The sequence below is a fragment of the Esox lucius genome, chromosome 4 (genome assembly GCF_011004845.1).
Source record: "Esox lucius isolate fEsoLuc1 chromosome 4, fEsoLuc1.pri, whole genome shotgun sequence".
Taxonomy (NCBI): Eukaryota; Metazoa; Chordata; class Actinopteri; order Esociformes; family Esocidae; genus Esox; species Esox lucius.
This window is the reverse complement of record NC_047572.1, coordinates 24,692,927-24,718,023: the sequence shown is the minus strand read 5'-3', so window position 1 is coordinate 24,718,023 and position 25,097 is coordinate 24,692,927. Positions and strand designations below refer to the sequence as shown.

At 41.1% G+C, this 25,097-nt stretch overlaps 2 protein-coding genes across 9 annotated transcripts in view; one reads left to right on the top strand and one right to left on the bottom strand.

Annotated features, from left to right (window-relative positions):
* The window catches only part of ergic1 (endoplasmic reticulum-golgi intermediate compartment 1), a 35,581-nt gene extending 18,866 nt beyond the window's left edge, over positions 1-16,715 (bottom strand). For 3 of the 8 annotated variants that reach the window (XM_010898470.4, XM_020045977.2, XM_010898474.4), the window contains exons 1-2: positions 13,136-13,248; positions 1,472-1,533 (exon numbers count right to left, since the gene is read on the bottom strand). In XM_010898470.4, the coding sequence (XP_010896772.1) occupies positions 1,472-1,533; positions 13,136-13,155 (82 nt within the window). In that variant the 5' untranslated portion in view covers positions 13,156-13,248. Of the gene's footprint in view, positions 1-1,471; positions 1,534-13,135; positions 13,298-16,330; positions 16,425-16,630 lie in introns of those variants that run through there. The other 5 variants (XM_020045978.2, XM_020045980.2, XM_020045981.2 and 2 more) reach the window with 4 other exon arrangements.
* A 2,390-nt stretch (positions 16,716-19,105) lies between these two features.
* Positions 19,106-23,226, top strand: dusp1 (dual specificity phosphatase 1). The gene is made up of 4 exons (XM_010898463.3): positions 19,106-19,765; positions 20,053-20,195; positions 20,418-20,637; positions 21,586-23,226. The coding sequence occupies exons 1-4, from the start codon at positions 19,354-19,356 to the stop codon at positions 21,945-21,947; spliced, it is 1,137 nt and encodes a 378-aa protein (XP_010896765.2). The 5' UTR covers positions 19,106-19,353; the 3' UTR covers positions 21,948-23,226.
* The last annotated feature ends 1,871 nt before the right edge of the window (positions 23,227-25,097 follow it).

The window sequence follows — 25,097 nt, the reverse complement described above, 5'->3', positions numbered from 1 at the left end:
TGTGAATGATCAGGAAATGAGTCATCAGAAATTGAATAGTGATTTGGAAATGCAAACAATAATAGCACATAGCTGACATCCTAGTAAACCCAATGTGTAATCAATGTCATGTGCCTGAAACAGAGCCGGCCCGATGACAAACAGGAAAACAACATGACCCAGAGAAACACAAAATCCACTGGATTCCTGAGGAATGACTGGCAGTGGCAGAACCCCCGAGGCCCAATGGGGCGAGGCACAGGCTAGGATCAACAATACAAGGTTACATACCAGAACCTTTTTAGCACTATTTAACACGACACACGCTTCTGTTTTCTGTATGACTGGAGGTAAACGGTAGCTGCACAGATATCAGATATCTGTGAAATATAAAAATGTTAAATGAATTTCAGGAGAGCACTGAATGAAAACAGCACAACTGCTTTACAGTAATGGTATTAAATGAATCCACAGCAAATAATAACTGGGCCAGGTTTTCTAGCAACGCAGCGGTCATATGAATTCATCTATTTTTGAACACTTCCATGTGAAATCTCAATATGTCCTAACTTTGTATTGTTAGACCAATGGCCCAGGTGACGATGTACAGTCTCTCACATGTTCATGTCTCACTGGTATCTGCTTATTTACTGAACAGCAACTGTACCTGGACAATAACACCATCTTTATTATGACTAGTAACTACACACAAGAGGAATTTATTTTGTCTAGAATTTAACAATTAAATTGGTCAAAGACTATTTCTAGATGCTAACCCTTTCAATGGATAATTAAGCACAGACTTTGGTCACAACACAAGAAGCACACCATTCTATATTTGGTTCACAACTGAAAGCACTCCCCAAATTGTAACCCTCCTGAAAGTACCAGTAAAAATGTATGCAAAAGAATCCTTGCAAAAGTTTTCAGACCTTAACCAACTCTTTCGTATTACTAATTACTAATGGTACATTGACATTTCTATTTATGCAAAAATAGAAGAAACTCAAAATCAAGAAATATTAAATACAAAAAAAAAAAAATCCTTGTTTACATCTGGATACAGTGAATCCGTCCATGATCTCCGCAATATTTTAGCCAAAATTAATTCTAAAATGGTAATTAGAGACTCGCCTAATGGTTGGAGATTGAAACCGGTGATCCCTGAGCAGGCATAGTGAACAATCTGGGGTTCTGTCTCCGATCAAGGCCGTTAACGCTAACGGTTCCTCTGGATCTCAACTTGGGAGCTTCACTCACCGATCCAATTTACAGGGGGCTGTTATATGTGGAAAAACAATCAGGGTTGGCGCCTCAGGTAAGTACAGTACCATGGCTACATAAGAAGGGACGGGTAAGTACCTGGGGTACATTAAATGGGAAAGATAACCTAGGACAGTTAAGCACTATCAGACGTGTTTGGTTTCAGACTTGTTTTGTTACATTTGGTTGTATGCATTTACGTGTGTGTGTGCAGCACAGGTCTACTCACCAACAGCTCCTGAGTATGTGGGCTGAGTAAGGTCTTTGGGAACTTTCCTGTAGATATCCAACCTAAAGAAGAGAAAGCATTTAGAAAAAGCAACCCAGAGCAGAATACTAAAGGTCTTCTTGGATCCTGAAACTGACATCCAAACTAAACTGTGTCTGAAAGGCTGACTATCCTCCAGAGTCACAATGGTTTTTACAAATTGGCCACACAAAATACTAGCACGTTTTAAAAACACATTTTAATTATAATTATTTTTATTTATTTAATTAATGAATGCTCCTTTATGTTTACATCAACAAATATTGTATTTCTACACAATACTGCTTAGATAAATGGTTTTGTAAAGTAGATAAATGAAGAAATGTTGTACACTACTGTGTATACATATAAACAAAAAGAAACATCTGAGACTTTCTACACAGATCAGAGGGTCAAATAAATAATTTTTTATTTAACCCAGTGGAATACCAGATTAGCGCTTAGGTAATCAGATTTATATTTATCTGTGAAGACATGTATGAAAGGTGCTGGCCAGAGACAGAGAAACAGAAAGAAAGCAAGGGACAGAGAGAGCACATTGTTCCCACATTGCTTTGTGGAATTACAGAGGAGCAACGGAATGTTAGCTCTGGAACATAGCCATGAAAAACAGGCCTAGACAGCCTCACACTCATACACACAAACCAAACACACACACACACACCCACAAACTAAACACACAGACAAATTGAATACATACAGACACAAAGTTTGACCTTTTCCATTACATTCCTGGCCCAAGAACTATGACACAAGAAATGACCTCTGAACCCCCAGACACATACAAGATCTCAGAAACTATAGAGACACACACACACACACACATACAGAAAACGTAGAAAAACACACAGAAAAAAACCTTAAAATAATCTTAAGGCATATAGCAACGTCCTCCTTGTGTTGGAAGATGTAAAACTAACATCAGATCCGAAGGCTCAGTATTTAGTCTGTAACACTTTGAAGGGGTGTGCATAAGAGCGACATGACACAGTAAAGATACTGTCATAAGCATGACATGACATATGAAGGAATCATTTTGAACGATTGTCTTTTTGGTATCATTTGGTTGATTGTCATTTTTTATGCCAGGTTGACATTGTTTGGTAGGTCTTTGTTATGACAACTTGACATTAACTGAGACAACATAACCAGTCAGCTACATTTTTGACCACATGACAGTAACCAAGACAACATAAATATGGGCCTAATTATGAAACTTAAAGAAACTATTTAGCCAGCATTCGGTCTGCCATAAAAGGAACTTTGCTGATCCTGAGACTGGCGCTCATACTCAGCATATTGAGCGTGCAAGGCAGAAATACAAATTGGAAATATGGAGTCAAAGGTAAATCGCACTCCTGAGTCACTGAAGATTCACCTCAAAATTATAGTGGCACCACTGGTTAGCCATACGCCATTATAATGGTGTCTTGGGAAGACTTTTCCATGATGTGAAAAAACAAAACAGTTAACGATCAAAACATCTGCATGTTCTCGTAACTCTTCAAGGAAAACCCATGTCTTTCTCATCATGTATCCTGTTTTCCTGGTCGGTAAAGTACAAAAGTACACTGGACCTTTCGATACAGTTTGATAACTTGCCTGTTAAAGTGTATGTAGAGGGTTGGAATAGCGTTGTATTTCTATAACTACACTGAACAAAATTATAATGAGCTGAACTCAAATATCTAAGACTTTTTCTATGTACACAAAAGGCCTATTTCTCTCAAATATTGTTCACAAATCTGTCTTAATCGGTGTTAGTGAGCACTTCTCCTTTGCTGAGATAATCCATCCACCTCCCAGGTGTGGCATATCAAGATGCTGATTAGACAGCACGATTGTTGCACAGGAGTGCCTTAGGCTGGCCACAATAAAAGGCCACTCTAAAATGTGCAGTTTTACTCTATTGGGGTGCTCCAGGGGGGTCCGAAAACCAGTCATTATCTGGGGCAACACATCTTCGCATAGAGCTGATCAGTTTGTTGATTGTGGCCTGTGGAATGTTGGTCCGCTCCTCTTCAATGGCTGTGCGAAGTTGCTGAATATTGGCAGGACCTGGAACACGCTGTTGTATACGCCGATCCAGAGCATCCCAAACGTGCTCAATGGGTGACATGTTTGGTGAGTATGCTGGGCATGAGAGAACTGGGATGTTTTCAGCTTCCAGGAATTGAGTACAGATCCTTGCAACATGGGGCTGTGCATTATCATGCTGCAACATGAGGTGATGATCGTGGATGAATGGCACAACAATGGGCTTCAGGATCTCGTCATGGTATCGCTGTGCATTCAAAATGCCATCAATAAAATGCTCCCGTGTTCGTTGTCCATAACACATGCCTGCCCATACCATAACCCCTCCGCCACCATGGGCCACTCAATCCACAATGTTGACATCAGCAAACCGCTCACCCACAAAACGCCATCTGCCCTGTACAGTGAAAACCGGGATTAATCCGTGAAGAGAACACCTCTCCAAAGTCCCAGATGCCATCGAATGTACGCATTTGCCCACTCAAGTCGGTTACGACGACGAACTGCAGTCAGGTCGAGACCCCGATGAGGACGACTAGCATGCAGATGAGCTTTCTGACAGTTTGTGCAGAAATTCTTTGTTTATGCAAACCGACTGTTGCAGCAGCTGTCCGGGTGGCTGGTCTCAAACGATCTTGGAGGTGAAGATGCTGGATGTGGAGGTCCTGGGCTGGTGTGGTTACATGTGGTCTGCGGTTGTGAGACCGGTTGGATGTACTGTAAGGGCTGGCGATTAGCTAGTTCCTTTTCAGTTCCGGGTAGCACTTTGCTAACTTGCTCAGCCATGTTCTATTTGTGTTAACATGAAGGTTATCACTATCTAGCCTAATTTATAAATAATGTTTTCAATGTGATTATATTATGAATATAATTTTTTCCTCAGTCGGAAAAGGGTGGCTTGCCCACTTCAGGTTGGTGGAGAGTGCCTGCCTCAAGTGGAGGAGTTTAAGTATCTAGGGGTCTTGTTCACGAGTGAGGGAAGGATGGAACGGGAGATTGACAGACGGATCGGTGCAGCTTCTGCAGTAATGCAGTCGATGTATCGGTCTGTCGTGGTGAAGAAAGTCTTCCCCGGGGTCTTACCTCCCTGACTCGATTTACCAGTCAATCTACGTTCCTACTCTCACCTATGGTCATGAGCTTTGGGTCATGACCGAAAGGACAAGATCCCGGATACAGGCGGCCGAAATGAGCTTTCTCCGCAGGGTGGCCGGGCGATCCCTTAGAGATAGGGTGAGAAGCTCGGTCACCCGGGAGGAGCTCAGAGTAGAGCCGCTGCTCCTCCACATCGAGAGGGGTCAGCTGAGGTGGCTTGGGCATCTTTTTCGGATGCCTCCGGAACGCCTTCCTGGGAAGGTGTTCCGGTCCCGTCCCACCGGGAGGAGACCCCGGGGAAGACCTAGGACACGCTGGAGGGACTATGTCTCCCGGCTGGCCTGGGAACGCCTCGGTGTCCCCCCGGAAGAGCTAGAGGAAGTGTCTGGGGAGAGGGAAGTCTGGGCATCCCTGCTTAGACTGCTGCCCCCGCGACCCGGCCCCGGATAAGCGGAAGAAGATGGATGGATAGTTTATATTACTTAGGCTATTGTTCATGCAAAGAACTAGGTACTGTACATGAATGGATGTCCTTTATCAACCTTAAATTAAACTAAACGCTTTGCTAATGCATTTGTAAACCATTAATAAAGTAAGGATTATCATTGTTAACTGTTTGTTCATGTCTTGTTCATCAATGTTCATTCAAGGTAACTACTGCATTTGTTAATGGTTGTTCATGTACCCTTATTGGAAAGTGTTACCAAAGTAGGATTGTTGAAAGTATTTTTTTTTTTAGGAAACATTTGTTGTGCAAAAAAGGAAATGTATTGCTTTTGTTAAGGTATTCAAAAGCATTTGACAGACTTAATTACACCTCTATGACAAGTCCAAATTGTACAACTGTATTTTAGGTCAAGAAAAATATTAATGACAGTGTTATGAATGTATTTGACAGTGTTATAACGCATCATGACAAGAAAAATATAAATGACACAATTATAATGGTCTCATGACAACCAATGTCTAGGCCAACCACATAGGACAGTTGTATTTAATGCTAACACATAAAGCTAAATAGTTTCTTCAAGTTTGATAATCAGGCCTGCTATGACATGTTTATGACAGGTAATGTTTCTGACTAACTGCACCACAGCATGGTTTGGCGTGTGCTCCGTAGCCAATTGGAAGGCCCTGCAACGGGTGTTGGAAACCACCTTTGTACCACCCTTTGTACTACTGGACTCACACTGCCTTGCAAAGTCTGAAGTTTTCAGTTGTTACAGGTACATGTCTGTATTTTGTACTTTGTTATACTTTGTGTGTTTTTTTGTGTGATATGGATCCCCCTGGGTCTGAAATAAAGTTTATTATACCTCGGGAACCTCATTGCTGCTATCCCTGCATTTTAGTTGCACATGCTACCCTACTCCTTCAATTTCATTGTACCATACTTCTCCCTTTACAATAAAGTGGGATCTAATCTAATGTTGTCGTGGTTAATGTCAAGTTGTCATAACAAAGACATTGACATGATAATTTGTCTTAGTTAATGTGAAGTTGTCATAACAAAGACATCCCAAACAATGTCAACCTTGCATAACAAATGACAATTAACCGAATGACAACATTCATAAACGATCCTAATGATTTTTACGTGTCATGTCATGGCTTTGACAGTATCATGACAATGTCATGTCACCCTTATGCACACCCCTTCAAATAAAGTGTTACCATTTAGTCAGTGTGTATTTAACCAAATTAGCATTTGAAACAAGTTAGAAATTCACTAGGAGGCAGCGCTGAAAGTAGAGAAATATCATGTTTCACTAAAGTCTTACTAAGGTTTTACTAAGGTCACTATGATGCTGCCCTGAAGGTTGAGAACATGTTTTATCAGAAATATCAGTGGATCATAATGTAATCCCGAATGGCACACTGTTCTCAATGTACTCTAGTGCACTGAAAGAAATGTTGAGTGCTGAAACAGGAACAAAGTGACATTATGGGCCAGAGAGAGAGGAAAGAATGTCAGAATGTCTCCATATTTGAAAAGAGGTCTCCGTCGGGTCTACGGTCTGTGGGGAGGTCCCCGTCGGGTCTACGGTCTGTCGGGTGGTCCCCGTCGGGTCTACGGTCTGTCGGGTGGTCCCCGTTGGGTCTACAATCTTGTGGGGTTTTCCCCATGCCTACAATCCTACAGGAGGTCTCCATGCCTACAATCCTACAGGAGGTCTCCATGCCTACAATCCTACAGGAGGTCTCCATAACTACAATCCTACAGGAGGTCTCCATAACTACAATCCCACAGGAGGTCTCCATAACTACAATCCCACAGGAGGTCTCCATAACTACAATCCTACAGGAGGTCTCCATAACTACAATCCTACAGGAGGTCTCCATAACTACAATCCTACAGGAGGTCTCCATAACTACAGTCTGTACATTTCATCCAGGCAGCGCGGAGAGTTTAGTTAAATAATCAGGTGACGCACGTTGGGGAGAAAGAGGCAGCAGAGCCATCATACTGCCTGTACGTTTATAGTAATTACTTTCCGTTTGTCCTCGCCACACTTCCAGAGAACTAACAGAACAGGTGCAAACTAGCCTTGCTTTCCCTCTGTGACTCAGATGGGAGTATTGTACACCCTGGAAGCATTGTACATTCTCTCAATTCTATTCAGATTGAGTCAATATTATTCACACATGAGCGTACGTATCAAGCTCCTCTCTGTTTTCTGAGGGTCTTCTTTCACCATCCCAACTCCACTCTACTTCCTTCTCTCCCACGCCACCCTTCACTTCCCCTCCGGTCTCTTCCCGACCTCTCCCCCAAACTAGTTTAATTCATAAAAGTTATATTTTATTTCTCTTTTGTTCTTGATCTTTACTCAACTAATTATTTCACTAAGAAAATAAATAATTCACTTAATGACTAATTAACATACAAAAGCGCTAACTAAAACGAATTACTAATGAACTCGCTCTCTACAAATGAATTACCTCCCTGACTAAATAACTAATTAAGTAACTCACTAATAGACTAATTAACTCACTAACAGGCTAACCAATGATCCCACTCACCAAAAGACAAATTAAATCACTGGCTAATTACTTAACCCTTGTGCACCCCTCAAATTTACTACCCTTTGGACAACTTTGTGGACAAAAATGTACACGTACAATAAATTGCTATAAACTATTTATACATGAATATTTTTCATAAATCTCTTAAAAAACTTGAAACCTGCTCAAAACAACCAAACATTCAATAATTTTCAGGATTTTAACCCTTTAAATCCCAACTTGATTTTTTGAATTACCTCATTATTCATTACAAAAAATAATTACAAAAATTATATTTTCCATATACTAAATAGTTGGCCCATGGGGCTTTGGTGGTGATTAGAGTCTTGGATATGTCAAAGAGTAGCAACAAAATTGATTTGATTGCATTAGTATATTTTATGTAGTGCCAGATACTCCCTCTGGACACCTTCATGGACAAAAATGGCCCATTGACTTCCATAAAAAAAAAAATATATGTTTTATCTCTTACAGGCTGAAGACATGAACTTACTGTGTATGGGGCTAAGATTACTAAAGAGACTTGCTGCGTTGTCTTCCCAGAAGCTAAATAGCCCACATTCATCACATATTCATGTCATTTCTTATATTAAACCACATGACCAACATTTCTAAATTAATCTCTCTGTATTCATTCCCCCCAATCCTCTCTCCTCTGCCTCTCTTTACCTCCCACCTCACCCCCCAGTACCTCTATTTCCCCCTCAAAACTCACCCCCCCGCTCCCCTGCTTCTTTAACTCCCCCCAGAGCTCTACAGTCCCGCTGCCTCGTACCTCTCTCACCCCCTCTCTTTACCTCCCCAGTCCCTGGCTCCACTCCCTTTCCTTACATCCCCCTCACCTCCCCAGTCACACTCTTTCCTTGCTCTCTTTACTTCCCCCTCACCTCCCCAGTCACACTCTTTCCTTGCTCTCTTTACTTCCCCCTCACCTCCCCAGTCACACTCTTTCCTTGCTCTCTTCACCTTCCCATACTCTCTCTCTCTCGCTCTCTCTCTCTCTGCCACCCCAGTTATTAAATCTAGTGTTAGTAAGGACTCTAGTCTCATCAGAACCCAGGAGGACATCATGTCCTAAAATCCATCATATCCCAAGAGGACACCATGTTCTAGAATCTATCAGAACCCAGGAGGACAAAATGTTCTAGAATCTTACAGAACCCAGGTAGACAATGTTCTAGAATTTAACCGAACCCAGGCGTCAATCATTTTCTAGAATCTATGAGAACCCAGGCAGACATCACATTCTAGAATATATCATAACCCAGGAGGACATCATGTTCTAGAATGCAGAAGAACATAATTTCTGTAATAGCTAGAAATGAAAGCGCATGACTGGTTAGTGTGAGTCAACTCAGGAAATGAACAGAGTTAATGAGTCATACAGAAACAGAATGCTGGATTCAGAACATTTCTCTCAGCTGTCTGCATGGCTGCTGAAGACCTCAACAGGTCTCTCACATCTACTGTACAGTTTCAACAAGGCTAAATATTGACCAATTGGTAGGACATCCATCCTCATATCTAAATATTGACCCACTGGTAGGACATCCATCCTCATATTTCAATTTGTTATTTCCTGGATTAATACACTACTCATTTCTCTACCTACACCCAGTCCTCCTCCTATTTACACCATCCAAACCACCACTCTGTCTCATCTCTCTCAACCTCCCACCAGCCACTCACCTCTATCTTTCCAACTCCCCTACACTTCTCTGTACTTCATCTCTCTTTCTTACACCTTCATCCCTTTGTCCTCGGTCTCTCACCTTCCATCTCTGTCCTCTATCTCTCTATTCCTTCCCAAACCTCTCAGTCCTGCCTCTTCCTTACTTACACAAGATGTTCTCTCAAGTGTTCTAAGGACTCTGGTCTTGCATCAGAATACATGAAGTCCTACAATCTATTAAAACCCAGAATTGCATATTATTTTAAAATCTATCTTGTTGTCAGATCTACCCAAAACACTGGTGGGCAGGATGTTCTAGAATTTATGGGAACCCAGGGGAGACATCATGTCCTAGAATCAACGAGAACCAAGGAGGACATGTTGTAGAATCTGTATTCCTGTAATAGCTACAAATTACAGCACATGACTGGACCATTAACCTTACTCAATCAAGTAGATGAAGGAAACTGAGCAAATTAGTCATCATGGAGGTGAATCTAGCCCACTGATTGCAGAGGAAACCTTCATAAAACAACATATTGGGTGACATTGTTCGGGTAAATAACAATACGGTACATATACAGTCATCTGCACAATTATTGGCACCCTGGAAATGAAAATAGGAAAACAAATGCGTAATGTAAAGTACACACTCTAAGTTGTATTTTACAATCAGAAATGTCAGAGAAAGAGAAAATGTACTTATTTCTCATAAGAATTCCTCTAAATACAAGAAAATGAAATTTGCATTTGCATTCTACTTTAAATGTTTATGTACATCTCAATCTGAAGGAACTGTATAGTGGCTGGGCATGGCTTCTTGTTTCACATCTATCACCACAAGGAACTGTGAAGAACTCCTATTTGAAAAGGCACAAATGGTTACTTAACCGGACAATGGCAGCAGTTGCAAACGTGCCTGGAAGATGATGCCCCGAAAAGGAAGGCAAGGAAAAATCCAAGGGCCACAGTTGGGGTCACCAAGTCATTTAATCTTAAAGAAAAATGTATGTCACCTTCAAAGCAATTGAATATTCATAATGGTTTACAGAAAACAAATCCTTTATTGAGATCATAAAACAAATGTCTGCAGCAGGAATGAACTATGTGATCAGCACTTGAAAGGGAACAGGGTTCGCCGATGAGATTAAAAAAAAAAGTTGGCAATTTATATGTAATTGTTTCACAGAGGAAAACAGTGCAGGGTCAAGTCTGTCATTGGCTCCCCACATAGAACTTATTCAGCCACAGTTTTGTTTATTTATAAACTTCATTGCTGCTTATCATGTGCCAATGCCAAGCTTATTGCGTAATGTTCATGGTACATTGGTTGTTGAGTGTCAAGGAAACAGCTTTCTCTGCTGCATAATGAATCTACTTCTTATGGATGCCGCCCACATGACACGATGTAGCCTACACTATTTAGCACATAAAAAAAACGTGTGTGCACGGAAGCCGTAAAATATGCTAGCTATACATTTGCATGGTAGATACATAAAGCAGAGGAATTAAGAGAATCCATGGTAGAGCGTTGTAAATGATGGGAGATTTGCTGCCACATGGAAGTTGGAAGATGATAGGATGATATTTGACAAAACTGTTGGACGGTGGACACAATATACCTTTACAACGCCTGTGTAGCGTTATGACTAATGTTATGACCTGCCATTCGACTCTTTTGTCACCCTTGTTCAGTCAGCTAGGATTACTGAACTGTTATTGGCCACATTCAAACTGGAACGGCAAACGTAACAATTAGCCTGCTGTGAACAGGGACTGGGGTATGATTAACCTACTAGCAGAGGCCCCCATAAATAGTTAATAGGTTTGGACAGTGATATAATGTGAGTTTGTTTATATCCTGACAAGGAGTGTGGCGCCACTGTGCCAAAATAAGTTTTTTGTTTTGTAATGGATAGGCTTGAGTATAACAGTTTGGGGACGCCATACTTAAATATCTTTGGATATTTATTGGTAGCTACTGGTCCAGAACAATACTGGGAATGATAATTTTTTTGGCAACCACAGAGGACACAAAGCCCTAAGGTGGACAAAAAGCCCTAAGGTGGCAACATGTTTTTATATCAGCCAGCCATGTAGTTGGCAAGGCTTGTCACTTTGATTCAGCTCCTTTAGGCAACACAGCAAATTCAATGCAATATTGTAAAAAGAAAAGTTTGGTCATGTACCTCGGAGCTAACCGTCTTTCTGCCTTATTGTTTGTTTTAACACAGAGGTTGAGAACTAGAATGCCTCTTAAAGTAAGCTTCATTTCAGGGGCTACCACCCATCTGTTACACAGTGTCTGTATTGCTGGGGGGGGGAAACAGCCAAACCACACACCAATACCGTGTAGAGTGTTTATACAGAGGTGTAATATTGTAAACACAATGACAAAATGAAAAGGATATCACAGATTTGTACCCAACTGAACATCTGTAGGGAGACCTGAAGGTCGAAATCTGACAGCACTTCAATGGATCCGAAAGGAAGAACAGGATATATGGGAGACTAGGGCTCTGACGCCTGTGTTTGTACAGTACCTGAGCTGACTCAAAGAGGTGATTGCCGCCAAAAGCGTTTCTACAGAGTATTGAACAAAGCTGTGTGTTTGTTGTTAGAAACAGAGGTACTTGCCTATTACTCCTTGTCACTGATACACCTCACTGAATGTTTGTTCAACTCACTGTAAATGAGCTGTCCTCTCTGTAAAGCCACCATCTCCTTATGAATCAGCCAAAGCAGTCGATAACTGTTAACTCAGCTAACCACCTCACAGACCTGTCACCAAATAAACTGGATTATGAAACACTGATGTTCCCCTAAGTTGATATCAGCTTTATTGGTGGTGTAGAAATGTTTGGTGTCACCAAATGATGATTTATGTTTCCTATATTTTTGTGTGTTAATAAACTGTTACATGAACAAGAGATGAACAATGCATCTCTTCAACTTGAATATTTAATGAAATACTCAACATGTTGGACTGCTAACGCCAACCAACCATGAGAAACCAGGGTGATGACAAATACTGTACAAACCTTCCACCACCACAACAGACTAGGTCACCTCCAACTCAAAGCAAACATCATGTCATAAAATCTCGTTGAGTCACCAGGGCCACGCATCAACTTATCAGGTGAATGGAGATACACGTGACACTCCCCATCCTACTAGGCAAAACCGTATAGACTGTATTCGAGCCGAGCCAAGGTTGACCCATAGGCAAAGGCTGTGTGCTCTGGAACACGTACATCCAGCATCGCTGCCCTGTGTTTGCATAGAGGGTGTGTTACTGCTATGTCTTGCTAATGATAGTTGACAAGGACTCACTTTCACTGATTAACAAGACAAAAACAATATAAATCATATCTACTTTAGAAATATTATCTTACAGAATTCCATGTAGGAAAATAAGAAATATTAAAATGTTGCCAATGTGTAATTTCAAAACGAAAAGTGCGGGTACTTTTATTTCTTCTTTTCACAATTATCCCAGCCTATTAGCCTAATGCTAAATTATTTGTCTGAATGAGCATCGCTTCTGGCATATGTGGGTATAAGGATTTTGGACCACCTTCTGTCGCGATATAGTGGCATGTGAACAACTAGACGCAGATAAAACATAACGTTGGATCAATTTTGTAACAATGTATCACCCATTCCGCTAACTTGCAGGCTAGCGAACTTGGAAAAGATGATAGGGGATTCCACCATTCAGACAGAAAAGAAATGTGTAAATAGAACCATCGCCATTTCGGTCTGCGAATTATGAACCAAAGTTCTCTACTCACCTCCTGACATCGAAAACCATGATGTTTTCACGTTTTATGTGGGTATATAAATATATAAACAATTCAGGGGCTCACAGCACAAGCAAATAGAACAAAATTCTCTTCAATCCTACCGGTTGTTCGTCGTTTAACGGGTTGACGTCAGCTTAGGACGCTTTGCAAAATTCTATTGGCTGTATTCACTTCCTATTTGTATGATTCTTCTTCCGTTCTTAAATTTTTATTTTTATTTTATTATTGAGTTATTGATGGCTGTTTTGAATTACTGTAGCCTACTGTGTGTAAGCTAACAGCATATGATTGTATCTGTAGTAATGACAACACACGAAGAGATGAGTGAGTTTAAAGAAAATAGAGTTCACGCGAATACATTTAGGTCTGTTGTGATGCTGCGTCGCTGCCCCAAAAATCCACGACGTAAAAAATATGAAAGATTATCAAAAAATAATTTTACTTCTGTTCATTTTTATTGTGTGAGATTTTTCACTTGAATAACTTTTCGACTCTCAATGTTGGCAAACATTGTGTGTACTGTACATCGAACAGGCTAGAGCTGTAACAGAGATCCCTTAACCAGAATATACTGTTATTTCCCACCACTCCGCTTTCTGGTAGTGTGAAAAATACCAAAACGACTCTCACTCTCCGCTTTTTCATATGGTCCGAGAAGTTAAACGGGCGACTGGTTTTTATACACACATTACTGGTTATCATTAAATAGGTACAATCTCTGTGGTGAACCATTATTTATACACGTGAACTTGTTTTTATTATACTGATGTACTTTTGACTGGTACCGTGCATTCACTCAGGCACAAAAGGTTCAGACAATAGTGTTTTTTATCCCTGGGTGAAACTTTAACCTAGGGCTAATGATTCACACATATTCCTAAACCCCAGGCTTACAGAAAAATACAGTGCAGGACCATTTTACATTCTGAAATGACTGGACAGTAGGCTACACATTCTGTACTTTTTTCTTGACCCACTTTCACTCTGATTCTTTTTTCACAGTGTATCAGTTCTGAAGCAGGGCCAGCTATCCCAGGCCTAAGGTGGTGCTAAGTGTGAACACAGCCCTTGTGCACTCACTCAGGCTAATGTTTCCCTTAGGTTAAGGTATGGTGTGAATATGCCACATCCATGTATCTTTTTATTTATTATAAGTGATTGCTAATCACTTAAGATGATTCACTACTAGGATTGTTGGATCTATTTAATATATAAGCACAATTGTGTTGTTTTTGAAAAGTGTATGTGAAATTGGTTGCCATTTGATTTCCCCGAAGTGCAGCTAATCTCGTAAATTTGATTACCAGTGTTCTATGCAGTAGGCTACTTGGACTATAAAGCCCATCACATCAAACAATTGTCTGTTGAATTCAATAGCACAGACCCCACAAACAGAACGTGAGAGAGAAATCCTGTCATTGACCACAACCTGTTACTGTTATGCAGTTATGTGATTTAGTTTTGAGGAGAATCCGGGGTATGGCCATGTATTTTCCCGCCTACTCATTCAACGATTACTAGGGGTCGGGTGACAGTAAATGAACAGGGACTACAGCGGTGACAGCTACCCGTTTTTGCGTCCAAAATGTCATCTCATGCCCTCTGTTATACTAACATGGCCCATAGATTTTGATCAAATGTAGTGCACTAAAGATAATAGAATGCAATTGGGGATTCGTGCTATATGTCTAAGTCGTCCCCGGTTTCACTTCCCCTTCTGGACAAAATACAGCTGATGGGAAGTAAAAGCACAAAATCGCAGATATTTAATTTTGGGCTTATTGCAACAGCTTAAAATATTTTCTCAAACCGATACATGCACACACAGAGATACACAACGCACGTATCTGATACAACGTTATACCAGCTAAACGTCATGAACATTCCGATAAATAATAATTTATTTTGATGCTATGAAATAACAGTTTTTATTAACACTTCAGAAACCAGACACTGAGGTCAAGATTGTGAATTGAAATCTAGGCTACGAAATTTTGATGACGCTAATTCTCAAAATAATATCAACTGCCGTAATAACCTTCCTAATGTCAGTACTTTATCCTGTTATATCCGGGGGGGAAAACGACAGTTTTATAGGGCAAATTCCGGTAGGCATCTCGTTCTGTTTGCTTCCGTTCACTACTGAGGTGTTGTGTAAATTAATGTTTTCTACATTTACACTATAATGAATGTTGAACCATCTTTAGGACTCCTTCAGTGTAAAGGGGTTTTCTCGCACCAATAGTAAATTCAGTGTAGAGGCACCGCGGATGTGGCTACTGCCGTTGTTCTGTTAGTGCCGGTGACCATAGTAACAAAATAAACATGTGAGAACTGATCTAGGCCTATAAGCATAAGTAAAAACACATACGTTACAGAAATTATAATTAATTAGAAAACAAGGATTTATGATTGTATCTTGTGGTTCTGTAAATTGAAAGCAGAGATCTCTGTTAGCTAGATTTGGATCATCAGCTGGTCTTGAAATATTGTACATGTTGAATATCACCAAGCAGGTTACTGTGGTTAAGCCAGCCTGATATGCACAAATCTGACTGCACAGCCTGGATATAATTACGAATACACCCCTGTACCTAGACATAATTGAAAACAAAGAGGCTGCCCCAGCTCCTGCATGGCATTTGTGAGCACTTTCATTATAGTCTGTACTTCACTGTAATGTGATCTTCTTCACTCTGTGTACTACTACACTTTAATGTGATCTTCTTCACCGAGTGTACTACTTCATTGTAATGTGATTTTCTTCACTGTGTATACTACTTCACTGTAATGTGATCTTCACTCTGTGTACTACTTCATTGTAATGTGATTTTCTTCACTGTGTATACTACTTCACTGTAATGTGATCTTCACTCTGTGTACTACTTCATTGTAATGTGTACTGTAATGTCTGCTACTGCACTGTAGGGCCTATGGGCACCACTTTAATATGATGTCTGCAACCTCACTCTAATGGTTCCTACTTCAAGATTCTGTGCATTTCTGCGCTGTGTTTGTGGCGCTGAACTGTAATGTGTAGTACTGAACTGTAATGGTTACAACTGAACTATAACGTGTACTACTTCTTTGGGTAAAACACTTTTTCTGTGAGAAAGTACACCATGTTTGGGTACAGACTGTCTTTTCTGCATACGCAACGCCCACTCAGTCACGTTCACTCACTGGCTCCCTGTCACTGTTGTAACATTCCAGCTCCGTGGTACGTGTATTCCAGTTCAGTGTAGTGTAGAAACTGCCCCCCCTCCTTTCCTTTTTTCTTTTGAGGGGAACAGAATTGCACAAACACATTAGGGGACAGTGGAAAAAGACTCCAAAACACAGGGGCGTTCTGAGTCATGTGAAACACTCTACTCCTCTCCTCTGACACTGCAACAACCTACATTACACCCTCTGACTTTCAGTTATTTTCTTAGGTCGAATTCAGCTCCTGCGTAAAATAACGGAGACATGCTGTGGTCTTACCCTGATGTCTTGCATGATGTCTTGATGTCTTGCATGCTGCTCCTTGACTTGAACATGAGTTGACCCTTACTCCGGCCTTGGCAAAAAGGTCTTGCCAGTCATGCAATGGCAACATGAAGTTACTGTAATTGGAGAGGAAATGATATAATGGAGACACACTGACAGGATATGCTGTAGAGACTCTGTTTACCCCACACTGTAGGTTACTAGAATGTAGACAAAGCACAACTATGCTTCGACACACCAGTAATTTCAATTCAACTTCCCCTGATCACATTTCTTGTACACAAGTGCTTTGTGTTCGTCTCATTGCCTTCCAGCTTATATCATTGTGAAGTTACTTTATAGGATGAAATAACATTACAGTCATGAGCCAAAGCACACAAAAAATATTACAGAAACTCAAAAGGATTCTCTGCCTCTGAGATTCCGGGCCTAAGCAATTGGATGAAGAAGATAAAACTTACCAGAAGTGAATACTGCCAATTCTGTATTTGCACCCTTTTCTTAATTTCTTTAATCTTTATAAGTATTGGGTCCTTAGTACTATATCTATATATATATATATATATATATATATATATATATATATATATTTAATTGTCTTTGTTTAATGTACTTATTTGTATTGCTTGTTCACTGTCCTGGTAAGCATTTAATTGAGTTGTCCATACCTGGTGTATGCTGTGCACATGACAATTTAGATTAGTCATGTTATGCAAGCAATGCATCACTTTCCAGGAACTCGCTTTGGTGTAAACCTGTATGGGGAAATGTAAGGCAGTCTTCCACAACAAAACATTTACTCATAGGTGTGTCTCTCTGGTCTCTGTCTATTTGTGGTATAAACAAAAGAAACACCCAGTCTGGTACACACACACACGGTCAGTTGTCACTGTGTTTTTCAATAACAAATATGTCTTATCTTGTAAGATACTATATAGACCAAGTACTGTGTGTGAACGTGTTTTGGTGTGTGTTATTCAGCTTGAACCATGTATAGTAGAACTGATCCATAACTTGCAGACTATGTCTACATCCTAAAACCAGTATAAACTAATACTGATAACAATTATTCAGGAGATAGGAGACTTACCTCACCTGCAAGTTCTTGCTGTCTTTCCTGCAGGATGTTATCACTGTGCAGGTTGGCTGTGTGTGTGTGTGTGTGTTTTCTATGTTATTTTCAGTTTGGAGCTGTGGAAATTTACCGTACATGAAATTTCTATACCACTGTAAACTTTTATGGCAAGACTTTGCTTTCGCGGCATTGAACACTGTGTACTCCTGGCCAATAAATGGCTTATAAAAACAAAGTCTAACCTTTATGATGGCCATGACTTGTATTTACCGGTCATCTTGTTATTGGTCAGCTCTCAGCCACAGGGAGATAGAACAATATAATTCAACAATAAAATAATGGAAAATTTGACACATTCCTAATGTGTGGAATTTTCTTTTACAGTTACAATCAACAATACACTTAATGTCAATAGTTTTTTAATTGGCAAATATCCTAATCATAATAATTTGTTAATTCTAATAGGATTTAAAAAAATATATTTGCACTTATTTTTTATCAGGTGAGGTGACTGAGAACAGATTTTCATTTGGAGCAGTGACTTGGGTAGGTCACATAATAAAAATATTACAATAAAATGTTATCCCGTCACATTCATATAAACCCTAAAAGTACACCAAAAATTGCATATACTGAAAAACATTGCCTTTTTACATACATTTTATGTTAAAGGCAAAATACTATCACTAACACTGGAACAGTCCCCAGAGAAATATATTTGTATTTTCAAATAGAGTACTTTACTGCCAAAATAAACCGAAGTATGGAATAAGTATGGAATACAGCAAGGAATAAACCGAGGTAACCACTGTATAATACAGCAAGGAATAAACCAAGGTAACTACTGTAATACAATAAGGAATAAACCGAGGTAACTACTGTATAATACAGCAAGGAATAAACCGAGGTAACTACTGTATTATACAGCGAGAAATAAACCAAGATAACTACTGTATAATACAGCAAGGAATAAACCTACCTGAAGAGTCTCCACAGTCCCTTTGTATTGGAATGTACCTTACTCCTGACCTCATAATCCTTTTCTGTAATGTGTTTTCTTTGTGGCTTACACAGCAAGATGGAGATACATATTTGTATTCTATATTCACCCTTATTTTCCCTTTTTTGTGAGTTTGTTTTCATTTACATAATTTGGCAGACATTCTTATGCAAATTGTCTTACAGTAGTGGGTGCAATTATTTTCATACTTTTTTGTAATCATTATCCAATTAAATAAAGCCCTAAATAAAGAGAGAGAGAGAGAGAGAGAGAGAGAGAGAGAGAGAGAGAAACCGCAATGACGTAGCACATAAAACAACTCGACCTGACAGTGCGCAAAAGGGGAGGAGTCTGACGTCAGTGGTTTCTGATATAGTATATAAGTAAATTTTACGGACTATGAAGTAGACAAAGCGACTCTTAGAACAACTTGTGATCAAGCAGGAATACTCGCATGACCAAGTAAAATAGTAAGAAATCCGACGGAACACTTTAAACATATTATTTGTAACTTTTTCATCTGAGTTTTACCTTTCGGGACCCATTTTACTTCAAGACTACTTGACTAAAGAAGCACCTCGAAGTTCCATACAAATAGGAACCACCGACTACCAAGGCGTTCTTTTGCCTTTTCCGCGGCATATGTATTTGGATTTGCCTTTTTCTGCCCACAATCCTACTACTATGGTAATTATGGAAGTGCCTAGCATTGACGCCTCGTCCCTCCGCGGGCTGCTGGATGGGGACGACCCGGGATGCCTGGTCCTAGACTGCCGCTCATTCTTCTCCTTCAACTCCTGTCATATATCTGGTTCCACCAACGTACGCTTCAGTACTATAGTACGACGGAGGGCACGAGGGGGCCTGGGGGTAGAGCACATCGTGCCCAACGAGGACACACGACACCGGCTCCTCTCCGGAGAGTATCAATCGGTTGTGTTTCTGGATGATCGGAGTTTGGACTTTGGTCAAGTGAAAAAAGACGGAACTTTAATGCTCGCTGTGACTGCTCTGTGTCGAGACCCATGCGGGGCCAGTGTATTCTTCCTCAAAGGTAAGCCTTTTAGATTTGTGTGAACATTCATTTATTTTCTCTACTTAATCGAAAAAAGCATGTACTTAACTATCATAGCGGAATAACATATTAAGAACGATGGGCGTACAAGTGTGCAGTACAGCTGTCAATAAATAGAGCACCAGCTGGCGCGCTGTGAAGTAGCCTATGCCTAAACACATTGTGCCAAAATAGCCACTTTACAGCTGTCACTGTTTAAAACGCTGAAATGACGCGTGTGACGTCTGTTGAACAGTAGCCTTATGGTATATGTTGTCACTGTTTAGGTGGTTTTGATACATTCTCGTCTGAGTATCCAGAGATGTGCTCCAAGCCATCGGCTCCGCAGGGACTCAGTCTACCGCTCAGCGCACAGCCGGACAGCGCGGAACCCGGGTGCAGTCCGTGCAGTACACCGCTATATGACCAGGTTGGTTTTCATCTACCCGTATTCATGGGTTTTGTATGTTATCACTAGCCTATGTAATACCACTTTTCCCTATATAATCAATTCATAATTTACTGTGTGTTTTACGGCCCTATTTGTCAGAGCCTTGTTCAAATTAATATACAGGCCTGGTGATCAGTTTACTGTTTACAGTTTTATATGGCCTGGATATGACACGTCACTAACCCCCTCCCCTTCATCCAGGGTGGTCCGGTGGAGATTCTCCCCTTCCTCTACCTGGGCAGTGCCTACCATGCATCCCGTAAGGACATGTTAGACATGCTGGGAATCACTGCCCTCATCAACGTATCAGCTAACTGCCCCAACCACTTTGAAGGCTCCTTCCAGTACAAGAGCATCCCCGTTGAAGACAACTATAAAGCTGACATCTCCTCCTGGTTCAACGAAGCCATTGAGTTCATTGGTGAGTGTTTTTACTGTCATTGGTTACATTGACATGGAGTATAGCAGACGTTCTCATGCAGACAGTGTACTGTACATGCATGTCTCAAGTAGCTTGCTAACTAGCCAGTTCACCTAACTAAACAGTTCACCTAACTAACCAGTTCACCTAACTAGCCAGTTCACCAACTAGCAAAACACACTGAACAATAACTATGCAAGGCGACAGCTGTTGTCATGGATGCAGTTGGCTTGGTGGCCAAACCCGCTACCTTTCACAACAGCCAATCCCTTCCATCCCCCTCTCCTCCTCCATTCATATACTTTGATTTACATTTTTAAAAGTTCCCTCCAAAACCCCGGCCAGCTGTCTGATTTCAACACAATTGTGGTTACATCATCACTGCACCCCGCCACTTCACAGCCTGTTTAAAGAGGTGGCCCCTTTTCAGATGGGGAGCCACAAGGCAGATCTGAAAGAGGCCTGGCTACATTCCAAACGGCACCCTATTCCCTTTATAGTGCTTTTGACCATGTACTCTTCAAGGGAGTAGGGTGCCATTTAGGGTGTTTGCTGGGCCTGGGGTTAATGGCTGGATGGAGCTCTCTCCTCCGCGTGTCTTTGTTCTGCTGGGAACAAAAGGCTGTTTTCTCCACCAGGCTCACAGTCGGCCTTCCTCTCAGATCAATAGCCCCAGTAGGGGCTAACTACCCCCCTTTGTCCCCTTCTGTCCCACTCGCCTTGGGGAATAGCCTCCCCAATCACCCCCCCCACCAGCCCTGTCTAACTGCCTCCTTCCTGGGTTAAAGAGATAGGTCAGTTAGTAGTGCTATTAGCGACACCATTAGTGATACGGTGGTGAGAGGTTTGTCAGGAGTAGCATTGCTCTTGGTCCCTGTCACCCTGCATTATATTTAACTACAGTTTGAACGTTGCTTTAACATTTTGTCTCCCTTCTCTCCTCTATAGACTCTGTTCGCAATAAGGGCGGACGTGTGTTCGTCCACTGCCAAGCGGGCATCTCCCGCTCAGCCACTATCTGTCTAGCCTACTTGATGAGGACGAACCGCGTGAAGCTGGACGAAGCCTTCGAGTTCGTCAAGCAGCGCCGCAGCATCATCAGTCCCAACTTTAGCTTCATGGGCCAGCTGCTGCAGTTTGAGTCTCAGGTCCTGTCCAACACCTCTTGTTCGTCTGAGGCCGGGAGCCCTGCCCTGGGGAAGAGTAGCACGGTATTCAACTTCCCGGTGTCCATCCCGGTCCACAGCTCGGTGGGACATGGCCAGCTGTCCTTCCTCCATAGCCCCATCACCACCTCGCCCAGCTGCTGAGGAAACGACATCTGGATTGACCTGGCACAGAGGACGGGCAAGAGTCATTGAGACTGTGCAGCCGCAACGCTATTTGTGACAGGGTTATCAGTGTGATTTGTTTCCGTCAGCGTCACTGCATTGCAGATAAATTGACATTGAGCTGTTGAACTGACGGACGGTCACCCTTCCTGAGGGAAAGGCCATGAGGAGGTGATCACCCGGCATCACTGGACAACAGGGCAAACTTTTGGAGGGATAAACCAAGTGGCCCAGTTTGTGGGGCTAAACCATGTGGCCTTGAAATGGGACATTGTATTCTGGCTACCTACCGAAAGCAGTGTTGTTATCCTAATGGCGTCTGTAGAAGGTGAATGACCTACACACTCATCTACCTTACGATGTTCTGGTCTTTTAGAAGAAGAAAAAAATCGTAGTCCACTGAGCAGGCTAATGGTGACCAGCGAGGAAAATCCTTAGAAGGGATGCGGGATGTGTAATTGGAAGAGTAGAAAGTCTATTGAAAAAACATTTTCATAAATTAACCTAACGATTGGTCAGCTTTTGATAATCACAGGACCTTTTTTGACCTGGGACAACTCTTAACAAATGGTTGGGGTCTCAGTTGGTCACTCATACACGGTCTTCATATTTATTGCTTCCAGCTAGTCTCAGGAATCATGTATTATTCTGAACGCGCCTCCCTTTAGTTTGAACAGTGAAATGTTGTCTCCCTGAGGGAGTCACGGTAAAACCTTGCAAAATGACACATAATTTTTGTTGATGAACAATGAATGTATCTCTAATCTCCAGCCAATCAGTCAACACAGATTAGAGACCGCCAGAAGGTTTAGTTTAAAGTGGATGGGGAAGTTCTATTCAAATGCAAATTGCTGCCTTTTATAAAACGCCACAACACTCTGGTGATCCTGAGAATATTGGGGGACATAACCAACCATTCAGATACCTCTGTAATACCAACATGCCTCTAAACTGTTAGCAGCCTTTAGCTAACGCTAGCTCTGATAGCATCATGTACTGTTAAGGTTAGTATCATGTACCGTTAGCAGCTAGCTCGGTTAGCATCATGCTAGCTGTTAGCAGATCTGGGAGAAAGTCATAAACCCTAAAGCACTAATGGGGAACTAAATCACCAGAAACTGCTGTTTTTTGTCTGGTTACATATTTGATATTTATTTAAGTAAAGTAATATATTTTATATCATATAATGTATATTTTTGCATATGTTTGTCGTATGTTGCTTTTGATACTATTCAATAAATTGTATTTGTTTTTTCTACTTCTTTCCGAAAGGTTGCCTTTTTTATCTTGATGCAAGAGTAAATTGGAAATAAAAACACAATTTCAGTGTGTGCTAGGTTATTATATATCCTATGCATATTTTATTTTAATATATCCAGTTAATAAATAATCTTTATTCAAGCCAGTTTGCTACTGTGATATTACTGTTGTGACAGGAAATATACAGTTTTGTATGGGGTTGGTATTGTAGGGGTTGATACAATTACCAGGGGGGCAAATCAACTATGACTAGTTTGCATTCATATTACATATTTGTTTAAAAATTCAACACCTTAAATGCACTACAAGTTTGTATTTCCAGCTGCCGGACATTCCTGCAACAACAGAATTATCAAATAATGATTCAGTATCTGAAACATTAACATTTACAGCATTTAGAATATCTTATTTCATTGAGGAAAGATACAATTTAGATATTTAACTAATTACATTACATTATTACATTATTACATTATTAATAGCACACATTTATCTATAGTACTTTTGATTTTTACTTCGTTATAGGAGGGAGGAAATGAGATGAATAAGATAACTGGATGCTAGGGATGATTGGGAACATGAAGGGTACAGTGTGCCAAAGTTGAAGGAAGCTGACTTCAAACCCGTGCTGCAATTGAACATGTGCACCAGACAATCTGACTAAGACCATTCCAGACTACAATCACAAAATGTTTTTAGTGAAGCAGAATTGGGCCTAATCTATGGGATAAATAATACAGAATTAAGCAGATTTTTTCTGGAAACATCAGAAAAATAGGTTTGATCAAGACCATATTTTGTTTCTTAAATATATTATAACGTAGTGTATAAATCCTGTCTTATCTGTACAATCCTGTTTCAAACACTGAAAATACAAAACAGTGAACAAACAAAGGAGTTTTTCTTCTTGACATTTTGAAATAATTCGACTGACTGAGCATCCTAGGCAGATGGCCCGGTATATAGGTTCCCACAACTCGTATAGTTCCCACAAGTTGTAGTGTGGCCTCTGACCTCTGAACTTGAATGAGCATATCACGGAATCCTTTGATAAAGGGACTTTAAAGGAATTTAAATGTTGGGTCTAAGCTGAAAGTCCCAAACAGGTACCTTGGGCCTCCTCAGACTAACTCTGCATTTCAAAAAAAACATTTACAAGAAAAAGGATCCACAAGGTACTTTTCATGGACGTTATATGAAAGTATCTACACATTGTTCTACATCGCAATCTGTAGAAAACCAAAGGCGTGACTGGTGACGTATTAAGACGTCTAAAGTCGTGGCAAGGCAGATGGGCCGCAGCTCTTAAGTTCTCGCAATGTGAAGGAACGTTCCCATGCCAAGTCGTGACCCCGCATCCTGCTTTAGGTCTTCATGTGACAGGGGACTGCATCGGGGTCCCCCTGTATGGGAGGGAGCTCCCCCGTAGGATGGCCTCACCCATACGTACGGGATCCATGTTAATGTCTCCTATTGTTCAGATCAGCGGCCGAGCAGGCAGCGTGAGGTCTGGAGAAACATCCATCCACACAGACTGAGGAGCCCCCCATTCTTCCCACCCGATGAGGCTGGGGGGGGGGGGTCACAATAGGAGCAGCTGCAAGGCGTTTGGGAAAAGTGTGACGGCCAAAGGGCCTTGGTTGGTTGATCCTTTCCCGTCCCTCTGTCCTCCTTGTGGTGAACGTGAGATGGGGGTTGTTTGGGTTACAGATTATAGAGCTGCACGTTGGCCCTGACCCACCTCCCTGTCCACTGGCGTGTGTGGGCTGCCCCACATGAATATGCTTCCTTGCTGGAAAGCTACTTGGTGTATAGGCATTCATACAGTGTTTTGGTCGTTCACGCAAGCAACACAACTATGTGAAAATG